The sequence below is a fragment of the Gastrolobium bilobum genome, unplaced genomic scaffold, assembly GCF_033153095.1.
Source record: "Gastrolobium bilobum isolate Gb01-03AN ecotype WA unplaced genomic scaffold, APGP_CSIRO_Gbil_v1 utg31836, whole genome shotgun sequence".
Lineage (NCBI taxonomy): Eukaryota > Viridiplantae > Streptophyta > Magnoliopsida > Fabales > Fabaceae > Gastrolobium > Gastrolobium bilobum.
In genome coordinates, this window is record NW_026896489.1 from 145,971 (window position 1) to 158,336 (window position 12,366).

General features: G+C 29.1%; 1 protein-coding gene across 1 annotated transcript; it reads right to left on the reverse strand.

Annotated features, from left to right (window-relative positions):
• Nucleotides 1-308: 308 nt before the first annotated feature.
• On the reverse strand, nt 309-3,042 carry LOC133299991 (nuclear transcription factor Y subunit B-4-like). Its single transcript, XM_061499481.1, has 2 exons — nt 2,988-3,042; nt 309-892 (listed from the first exon to the last, which is right to left on the reverse strand). Exons 1-2 carry the CDS (start codon nt 3,040-3,042, stop codon nt 309-311), a joined length of 639 nt encoding a protein of 212 aa, XP_061355465.1.
• Nucleotides 3,043-12,366: the final 9,324 nt, after the last annotated feature.

The following is a 12,366-nucleotide window of genomic DNA, read 5'->3' on the forward strand; positions in this document are numbered from 1 at the left end:
AAATTAAGGTGGGAAACCCAACAAAACTTTCAACCAATCATATATTTCTGAAGATTTGGCAATCCATAAAACAATAACACATAAACCAAATAAAGCAAAAACAAATAAACAAAACAAAAAAACCCGAAGGAACCAGCATATTAGTCCCCCAATGCTAGCCAGTCCTTGTGTTTCAAAGCACAAACTGTTATAATCTTAACATGTAACATTCAAAAACTACTCTCACTCCATAAATGCACTGTCTTCCCCATAAGGTCTTTTACCAACCCACTCAACTTAATCGATCACGTTTATGGTAACTAAAAGGATCAAAGTTGGTCACTGCCCGAGCCACTAGCACCCGACCCATCTTTGTATAACCCACTTGAAGTGGCAGTGAAATTAGACCCATAAGAAGCTAGTGTAGGTGGTGGTGGAGGTGGAGGTGGAGGCATTCTATAATTTGCATTGATTCGCCGCATAGGAACATGTCCTCCATGATGTCCCAAGCATTCAACCTCATTATGGCGATAACGTAGGAGATAAAAACGAAGAGGTTCGAGATATTCTTCAAATCCTAGCCTCTCCATTGCCCACAGTACATCTTCTGCTGTAACGATTTTCCTATGCTCGAGCTGGCATCGCTCGTTGGCCTCGCCGGTGATGAAGCTTATGAACTCAGACACGCACCCTTGAATTGCTAACTTGGCCTCTTCGGAGACTTTTGCATGCGGCGGAAGAATCCGCCGCATGATTCTCATCAAACTTGCAATGGGCATACTCTGCTCCTCTTCCTGCATAACCAAATTGCGAGGTGCAGCTGGTCGCTCCTCGATTCTAGCACCATCGTTGTTTGTGTTACTTGCAACTTCACTGTTTGTGGAAGTGTTCCCTTCCTGCAAAGGGTTTGAATCTAAAATATCCAATCAGTAACACAGAGCTTAGTAATTTCCACCAAGACATTTTGACCGATAAAACACACACACATGACAAAGAATAGTTCTTTTTATTTTATTTTTATCTTTTTAACGTTAATGAGAACAAGATGGCTAGACAAATGTACACAATTTCATGTGAAACAAGGGAATAGAGGAAGAAAGAAACTCGTTTTGGGGCTTCCCCAAAATGCATATTCAAAGCCTGATGAATTCTAAAATATTTGATAACCAAAAACCAAAAACCAAATCTGTAAATTGAGGTGGTAAAAATAAGAAATTTTACACTAAATCTTGTTTATTGATTTGTTTATATTTAATGGCTCATATATATGACAGATTGCAGCAATTATATACAAATAAAACCAACTGCTAAAATTAAGAATGTAACTTATACCAATAAAAAATATCCAAATTTTTGTAAATTATTATAAAGTTCAAAATTTCACTTGGCACTTACAAGTTGTGAGATTGTTCATAATTAACCCAACGCGTGATCATATAGCAAGATCAATACATGCTAGCCAATGTTGCACAAGGATTATACGGGCAATGGGAGCTAGAGGAAATTAATGTAAGAAAAGGCAAGGCAAGTATTGAAAATCAACATAAAGGAAAGTTAAAGGCAGGGAAAGAGAGATTAACGTCTTATCTCATCATCTGTCTCTGATCTTATTTTATTAATAAAATAATGATAATTAACCAAAAAAAAAAAAAACTGTCAAGATTAACAATATTTTTATGCTTAACTAATAGTTTTTTTTTGGGGGAACAGGAAAATGTGACGTGTTGGCAGAAGAGGGATTAGATGTAAGGTGGCAAGATAGCTTGTTCAAAGTACCACCACATGTATCACCTGGCGTGAATGAGATCTTCACATACAGAAACGAGAATGGTGACGTTATACATTCGAATAGCATTTGTTTTTGTCTGTATCTTGCTACTAACACATCATTAAGATACATCTAATTAGCAGAACTTGTACAAAATAACTGATGCTCTTGAATTAACTGTGAGCTGTCTTAATTTTAAAATGAACACCTTTTTGCTTTTGTATTCAGTGTGGGACCTTCTTTAAGGTCCACCTTCTCCAATTACATCTTTCCTTCGGTATGCTTGAATTTATTCTTTAAATTCGCCAATTTAAAATTGTTTTATAAAATAAAATCTAAATAAAATTCATGCCTGAACGAAGAGAAATTTAACAATATATGAACATGTTAAAATTTATATGAAAGAATGAGGTGAAATTTGTGTGTCTATGTATTTTCTTTTTCATTAATATTGAATAGATCTCATCTATTTAATGCATATAAAAAGAGAAATAAACAAAAATATTCATACCTGATTAGATAATGTGAATTTTTAATGTAAGAGGATCCATCCATGAAGAAATAGCAGAAAAGAGATAAATAAACCAAGGAGTCTCACAGAGGAAAGCATTACTTTTAAAAATAGAACAACTTACATTTTTGAGAGGAGCAGATTAAATTTGTTCTACATTTAAAGGGTAAATATATCTAGACAAATATAAAAATAAATAAAAGAAAAAAAGACATACAAAACACATAAAATGTTCGTGCTCATTATCTGATTCATAAAATCAATATATACATGCATTATGCATATCACGTCTTTGAATAGAGACTCCAAATATAATCACAAGTATTTCTATATCAAAGAAGGGTTCTCGTTTCTGCTGTTGCTGCAGATGAAATAAGTTACAACAAATATATTTATACTAAGACACGGAGCCAAATCCTGCTACAAATTTTATGATCTACAGTAACAGCAGAGCTGTTAAAGCCATCAAAGAATATTAATAACTAATGCATAATCAATTTAACCCAAAAAGTTTTACATCTTTGTTTCACTCACGCTCAAAGAGAGAAACAATCTTGCCTTGAGAGAATAGGAGAGTTAAGGGGGGGGGGGGGGGGGGGGGGGGGGGGGGGGGGGGAGTGAAACAAAAACTCTAGTATTAAAAAATAAATTGAAACCATATCTGGCTATTGAATCATGAGTGTGTGTACAAACAGACACACGTAGTTTTTTGATATTTAGAGTGCTCACCAGAGCTTGATTTTGCCTGATGATCATAGAGAAAGAAGTTGCTTCCACGCTCCATAGTCTCTGCTTTGGAACTTCAATTTTCCTATACAATGGACGGTAGTTCAAGTCTTCACTGTTTTGAATTTATAAAAGGAGAATGACTTTGTAAGTTACAGAGGTAAAATTGTTAAATATTATCAAATTTATTTTTACCCATACGTAATTAATTGAATATAGAGTGCATCACATGGGAGGTATCATAAACATTTATTGTTAAATAATTTTTTTAATCATTTATCCCCTTATAATTTTTCCCTCCAAACTCATCCTAAATTAATCTGCCTATTTTATCATTTTTAGAGAAAAAAAAATAGACTGAGGACATAAAAAAAAGATCAAATATGTTAGAAACTTACAACACTTATAGAAAAGATTATATAAAAAATGAACATAGAAAAAAATTAAAAATGTCTAAATCAAAAAGAAGAAAATAGAATAAGGACAAAAAAATGAAGAAGAAAAAAAAATACCAAATTTACTGAAAATTTACAATAGTAACAAAAAAGACTAAAAGTAAAAAATATAAAAGAAAATATTCTGAATACAAAAAAAAAGAAGAAAGATTGAAGACAAAAAAGAAATTGAAAAATAAATAAAACTAAATACATTGGAAATTTACAACACTAACTTCTTTTTCTTTTATTTATTTTTTTGTCTTATTTTTTCTTCCATTCTTTTAACAGTAATTAAAAAGATTAAAAGTGAAAAAAATAAATGAAAAATTGTTTGTCATTCTTTTTTGGTAGACAAGTGTTTATTATTTTAAAGGACATAAATTTGTGTCATTTTAAGTGAAATTGCTGTATTTTGATAAAATTAGGAGGAGAGAAAAGTGAGAGTATTGTGGAGAAGAGATAAAGATATCCCAACACAGTAGTTTCATTTAAAATGATATAGACTTGTGTCATTTAAAATAACAAATAGTTCTCCCAAAATAAAAATACAAGAAAAAAAAACCAAACATATCTAAAAAAGAGAGAAGGAAATAGATTGAAGACAAAAAAAAAAAAATTAATATGTTGGAAACTTATAATAATGATTTTTTATTTTATTTTCTGTCTTATTTTTTCTTCTATTTCTTTTTTGTCTTCGGTCTATTTATTTTTTTTTTGATTTGGATTTTTTTTTATTTTTAGTCTTTTTTGTTATTGTTGTAAGTATTTAATATATTTGATCTTATTTTTTCTTCTATATTTTGTGTTCTTAATTTATTTTTTCCTTTTTGATTTAAACATATTTGATTTTTATTTTTATTTTCTTTTACTTTTAGTCTTTTCTGTAAGTATTGTAAGCTTCCAACATTTTTTTGTCTTATTCTTTATTTCTTATGCCCTCAATCTATTTTTTTCTTCTTTGAAGGGTAAAGTAGATATATTAATTAAGTTTCTAACAGTGTTAAGGATGAATTTAGGTAAAAACATAATATTAATAGGGAATAAGTGATTAAAAAAAATATTGGAGTATAAATGATTCAAAGCAAAATCATAGGGATTTTTGAACTTTTTTTTTGAAAAAAAAAAATATGGCAGCATTTTAAATATTCAAGTAATTAATTTAAGGGTAAAAGATTTCTCCAGTCAGTAGAGATAAATTATTTCCGGTGAGCCCAAAATGACGTGTTTTGGACCGGAAATCAAGGTGTTTTATTAATTCTAATTTATTCCATTAGTCTTTATTATTATAATTTTTTAATCTTACAACGCAAAATAACGTCGTTTTGGGCTCACTGGAAATAACTTTATCTCCAAGAAGAGATATTTTTCCCTTAATTTAATAACAGTTTTTTTAGAAATATCTAATATAGTAACAATATAATCTTTCTTGTCTTACTTAGGGAACTCCACAAGCATTCATTTATAAGAAATAAAGGTGATCAATTAAAAGAAAAGACTTTTTTGGATATAAGTTGATTAAAATAACATATAGTTCTAAATCGGTTTTTCTCCCTACATATATTTTAATTTTGTTTTATTTTATTCCTCTTGCTGAAGGTGTTTTTTTAGTATTATTTTAAAGAAGTACTAAGTAATTAATTGGCCTTATTGTTATTTAAGCATTTTATTTATATTTACCCATAACAGCAACATTGCACCCAAGTCTTTAAATTTTGGAATGGTGTCAATTCAACTATAGATTCATTACAGATGTGGTATGAAATTTAAAATATCTGAGATATTAATTTGGTAATAAAAATATTTAAAAGACTATATTAGTTTACGGGTTTCCTCAAATATTTATTTATTAAAAAAATTGATCAATTAAAAGAAAAGACATTTTGGTAATAATTTGATTAAGATGACATTTAATCACAAATTTTTTTTTCTCCCAAAATATAATTTACATTTTTATCATCTTTTTTTTTTGGTAATTTCATCATCTTACCCCTCTTGGTGATGTGTTTTCTTCCTATTTAAATAAAAAAAATACTAAACAACTAATAATTTCATTACTGTCCTTTTAATATTTTTTATAATTTGTAGGAATAAATATTAAAATAAAATGATAATTTTGTGAATAAAATTATTTGGGGATGTTCATTTACGAAGTTAGACAACCCAAGCATTACCAGTAATATATATAATTTTTTTTGGGTAAACATAATATATATAATTTTATTAGTTAAGCTCAGGATGAGAAAAGTGATAACCTATAATAGATTTAACCCATCACATCAACATTAACAATGTCTTTAAATTTTGAGGTGCTGCAAATTGAGTTACAACTTTATTAATTAAGAATGATAATACTGTAATATTTGGAAGGAATTTCTTCAGACATTTTTTTCATTATACACAAAATGTGATCAATTAAAAGAAAAGAATTTTTGGTAATAACTTTGATTGAGATGACATTTGATTCTAAATTGGTTTTCTCCCTATTTATATTTTGCATTTCATTATTTTATTCCTGTTGTTGATGTTATTTTTTTCTGTATTTCATCATTTGAGTTATCTTCAATTTAAGAATCAAACAACCCAAATTGAACTTGTTTGCAACGTGAATTGAAATCCGGTGGTTTTTAAACCATTTTTACATCAAAATTGATGACTCAAAATATAAAAAGGGAAAAGTATTTATCCTTTTAAATGACACAACTTATGTCATTTCACAAAGAGGTGAGACTCACACTTTTATTTTTTTGTCAACTCTCTCTCCTTTTTTATCTATCTATTTCTCTCTCTTAAAATGACACAATTATATATCCTTTAAAATTACACAATTTTTCACATATAAAAATGCTAGAAATCTTATGTCCTCACGACTAACCGCCTAATTGAAATAGTAACATTAAATTAGGGTCAAATATGCAAGTTAACTTAATTACTGGTTATGTTAAAAGTAGAACTTGGACGAAAAAAAACTACGGTGAAATAATTGATAAGAAAAAAAGATAGGAATGTAACTTATAAAAGAGTAAATCATACGTAGGTTTATGAACTTTTTCCTAATATAGTGTTTGGTTGAAAGAATATTTTTAGATACATGGGAAAGTGAGGGTGAGTTTCTTAGAATCTCGTTTTTGGTAGCATATTGGAGAATTTTTGTTCGGGATTCTGGTTTGTGTGTATTTTCTAAACCAAAATATCACCAGAGAAAATATCATCTAGACGGTGGTATTTCAACAATACCAGATAATGAAAAAATATGAATTAATTTTTTTAGAAAAAATAGCCAAACATAGTGTCAAGAAAATTAACCTAATATTCCGAGAATGTTTTGGCCTACCAAATAATTTTTTGATAACATCCCTACAAACTCATTTTCCCATCATATTATCAGAAATTATGATTCTCGAATAAAAAAAAAATTCTTTCTCTATCAAACGGAGTTAAAATCTTTTGGGAGTAGACCATATTTTTCAGAAACGAAACACCTAGGCCTGAACCATATTTTGAGGGGAAAAACTGAGCAAATGTATGATGTGGGTGGTAGGGAGACTGATCTCCCATTTTAAAACCTGCTCTGCTCTCCATCATTGTGGTTCATCTTCACCTCCTCCCCCATTCACAACCACAGAGACTATATTAAGTGTTGCTCTATCTTTTTCTCTCCTCGAGACCCAAAATTTTGCAAATAGATATTTGAAATGATTTGGGAAATTGATTTGGATTCAAAAAATCAAAAGAGGAACAAATGAATGAACGAGAGACGAAATGGACAAAAACGTCTTTTGAAAAAGACCATGTTTCTATGTAATTTGCCGCTATTTTAAAGATGTTAAACAAACCAAATATATATGCATTACCACTAGATAGAGGAGCGAAAAAAAGTGCAGAATATTTACAGCAAAGTCTCTACAATTTGGCCTCACGTAATAATTAAGGGAAATTTACTGCAGAATATTTTTCTTTTGCAGTCGACTTTAATTATATATTAAGAGTAATATATAGTTATAATGGTAAAATTATTTTTTCTCTTTCTGCCACGTTAGCCAATAATATCTAAAGAGAGAGAAAAAAAATAACTTTATTATTATAACTATATATTACCTTAGTACATAGTTGTAATTGGTGGCAAAGAGAAATTTTTTTGCAGCAACATGAGAAGTTGGGGACCCATTAATTAATTATGAAGAAATGCAGTTACATTTCAAATGTTTGACAAACTAATTAGTAATAAAATTATTTGAATTATTCTTACCAAAAAAAATTATTTGAAGTATTAATATGGTAATATCATAATTTTCAGAGATTTGCAATTTAATAATTTTTGGGAAAAAACTTATTTGAGGAGGTATAACGAGCGTTCCCAAAGCATCATCACGGAGAATCAATCCGAAAATCACTTAAAAAATAAAATAAAATATAAAAGCACCACTAACTTTTTTTATACTAAAAAATTTTAAAAATAACTTTTGAAAACTGATATTTAAAAATTGATATTAAAGTTCAGTCTAATTATACACATAGAAATGTAAAAACCTCATTTTATTTCATTTTTCAATGAAATTAAGTTAGTACAAAATATAACAAAAAAATATATATGCAATATTCACGTTTTAAACTCAAATAACTCTTGTGTAAAGGGATACGTTAAAGAAATATAAAATTCACTTATGAACCTTCATTTATCAACTTAAACTTTTAGGTGGGTTGATTTTTTATCAAGTTCTATTATCCAAATTGGCCAAAATTGTTAAAATCACCTGCTTTAAAAAATTTGCCAGCTTCGGATAACAAGCTCATGCATTAAAAGAGAGCTTGTTTATGTATAACTTGAGCTCTTTTTGGCAGGTTAATCCATTATGGTTTAGTGACTGTACATTGTTATTAAAATTGCTCCGGCTTGATCGATCAAATTGGTTGAACCGAAAATCGAACTACTAATCAGTTTGCTTAAGCCAATTAACAATCGGACCACTAATCAGTCTGCTTAAGCCAATTAACCGGTTATGTATACAATCTCGTTAAGAACTAGTCATATATCGATTTTTGAAAATTATAGCAAAATATTCCATCACAATCGCATATCTGGGATGCAAATTTGGTACTTAAGGGAAGTGAAATGTTAACCACTTGACATATTACTTTGTTTGTTATATTGCTTTTATTTATATATTTATTATGTTTTTTTTACATAAATTCGATTTAAGTGATTCAACTTACATGGTTTTAGAGTCTCGCCGCCCCTCACTTTCTCTTGTGGCGTTTCTTAGCACATGTAGGCTGAGTCTGTTACATTGTCCACTCTTCAAGCCCAATGGGCTCTCGTGTGAGGGGACATGTTGAGATATATAGTTCCACATTAGTTGTATGTGCAACTAATGTGGAGTTTATAAGGCCTTGGACACTCCAACAATTTGATGTATCCCAAGGTGGTTATTAATTATTCAAGGAAAAATAAATATAACCGCTCATTACTCATGTGTTTGAAGCAAGCGAAGATTTTTATGCTTGAGGTAAGTGGGGATTTAATTATAAAGACAAGACAAGTTTATACCTTTGTCTTTAAAAAATATAAAATAAAGTGAACGGATAATAGCAACAGGAAAAAAACAAATAAAGAAAATAAATAGGAACAGCAGAACTAATTGTGACTTTATTCAATCAACATTTAATATTTAACTCTTAACTCAAACGAGGAAAATACAAAGGAGGCAAATAAAAGAAGCGCGCCATGTTTGCCTTATTTATATCAAGATAACTGCATGCGTCCTGAATGTCGCAGTTCATGCCTTAGGAGGAGAGCCTTGTGGTAGGGTGGAACAGTATAACCTAAAGAAGTCACATGATAGAGTTAATACTCAGAAATAAATAAGTACCAAATGTTACAACTTCAAGATTATAGTATTTTTAGTATTCCGACAAATGTTATTATATTCGTCTCGATCCGAATACCAGGTCAGTGAATTATTAGTTACTTGATTGAGTATCGGGTTATCGAGTTTCTAATTTAATTAATGAGTCACTAATTGAACCGCATGACTGAGACGTATATAAATTTATATTTTATACTTAAAATTTCTTTATGATAACTTCTATGTTTAGCAAATTAAATTCATAATTATATTTATCCATAATTATGTTCGGCAGCAAATACAAGAATTGATTTGCCAAACAAGGTCTTGGCATAGAAGATGATGTTATAATCTCCAATCAGCCTCCTCCTTAAATGATCAGTTTACTGTTTGGGAATTTACTTGTTTTTGATAACTATATAATTCTTGCATCTTTGTAATTCAATTTTTTGTGGTTAGGCCCTCTCTAGTTACAAAAAAAAAGAATTATCCATAGGATTATTATTCAAATTTCAAATTAGTTTTCCCCCATGTATTATATGCTTTCAAAATTCAATCCAACTCTGATAGGGTTTTCACTTTTCATTTCAACTTGACATTTCTCAATGGTAAATATTTAATCGTGTTTTGTTTTTTCATGTGATTGTTATTTGTATTTGTGAATTAAAATGGTGCACTGCAATTTAGAGATTTTGCATTTGGTCGTTGCCAAAAAAATTATGTTGTTTCGCTTTAAGTTTTTTTTTTTTTTTTTAAAAAAATGCATGATTCGACCGGATTAATAAAAATCTACCAGGTCACTAATTTTGACAAAAATCAACTAAGTCAAACCAGTTCTCACCGAGTCTATTGCATAACCAGTCCGTTGGCTAACTCAAACGGGTTAGATCATCGATTCACTGGTTTTTGGATCAACCCGACCATATCAAGTCGGGTTTAATAACACTGATTCCAACATTCAAATTTTAAAACTTCTTTATATATATTTCATTGTGCATGCATATTAAAAACTAAATTTTTTTAATCTCAACAGTTAAAAGTACATAAATCAAGATAGGGTCTCTCTTTTCTCATGTTGCAGGAATTCCTGCAACCATTTTTTAACTATGTGCTCTTGGTAGTACATAATTATAATATTAAAGTTAATTTTTTTAACTATGTACTTTCAGGAGTACATAATTAAAAAACTATTGTTGATTTTCTTTTAATTATGTATTTTCAGAAATATATACTTAAAAAAAAAATTTCGAGATCCATGATGAGAAAACTATTTGCCATCAAGATATAGTACGTAAAGGGGAAGATAATGTTCTGCATAACATGAATCAAAAGGTTTAGAAAGAAATTAAATCACGTGAAAGATATAAACTTAATTACTTCCACACTGCATTCCAGCAGGAACTTTGCTTCCACAAGTCCCGACTACATATACCGATTTATCCATGCTGATCTGTTTCTCAACCATTGGGTCAACAAATTTGCATAAGCAGAGGATTTCATCACATTTTAAGACCCCATGACACCCTTTTGATGGCCGAATTTTTGGCCCTGTCTTTTGGACAACCTTTCACATAGGTTCTCAAGGGGTGGAACGCTAGTTATACATTATGGGGAGATGCTTAGTAGGTTCCCGAGCATGAGAGTGACACTAACCACCAAAGAATGCCAAGGCTAAGCATCTAGTTGCCATGTTGATGAATGTAGCTCTCTACTTTTCTCAAATCCAAAGTGATATTTGATCACTAATAGAATGAATGATATATGTTTAGGGAGTCTTTATAAAGAAGGATGACAATAGAACGAGATGAACGTTTGTTTAAAAATAATAAATTTTGTTTTTAATAACAACTTTTTTTTAGCTGATTCAAATATAATTTTACAAATCTAAGATGTAAATTTAAAAAGAGTTTAATGTGGCGCACATACAAATAGGTGGAGCCTTGTAAGAAAAAATAGAGAAAAAGAAAAAGTGGGATCCTTTCACCTACATGTATATATATGAGATAAAGTTATAGAAACATTAATCCTTTAAGAAAATTAATTAGTTTAAAATTAATATGTAAGAATTTTGTGTTTCAATCTAGGGTTTGGTGTTTGTCATTTTAAATGACATAAGTTATGTCATTTTAGGAGAGAGATAGACACAGAAAAATAGAAATCATGAGAGAGAGAAAGTTGTTGGTTTTTTTAATTTAAAATTTAAATAAATTTTTTTTCTCTGTCTGTCTCTCTCTTAAAAGGACAGAGTGTTATATCATTTAAATTGACAAATATTTTTTCCTTCAATCTATTCAATCCATAAAAGAAAGGTTAGGGCACAACGGATATAATGATCTACAGTGGTTACATATAATCAAGATTGCAATTTAACCTAAGAAAAATAGGATATGATATTGTAACAATCAACTAGTGTTACTATTAATGTTACTACCAATCAATTTCACCGTTAGATCGATTATGTTGATCCAACGGTTATATTTATTTTCTTCTTTGTATGATTATGATTCCCCATATTTAATATGAAAACATTGAATATGATAAATCATAACCATATAAATGTGAAAATAAATATAAAATATCAAATATGAAGAATCATAATCATACAAAGATAAAAATAAATATAACCGTTAGATCAACATAACAATCTAACGGTGAAATTGATTGGTAGTAACATTGATAATTACACTAATTGATTGTTAGAATATCCTTCTCCGACAAAAATTTGCCATAACTGAAAATAAACGGCTCTCATTCACCAATTTTTTTTGAAGAATTTTTTTTATAAAAAAAACTGATACCTGTCAAATTTTTTTAAGAAATTAACTTGTAATTATGTACATTATTTTTTAATAATATGAAATGAAATGAAATAGAATAAAGTTATTATATTATTTTTAAATATTTATAATAAAAAAGAAAATCTATTTCATTAATTAAAAAGTGAATAAAATAATAAAAATGATAAACCATCAAACAAAACACAATAAAATAAATTTTATTGTGTTTCATTAGCTTTCCTTCCATGATATATTTTATCAAATTTCATTCACCACTATTCCATTTAATATAATAATCTCTTTTTTCGAGTTTTATGATTAGTGT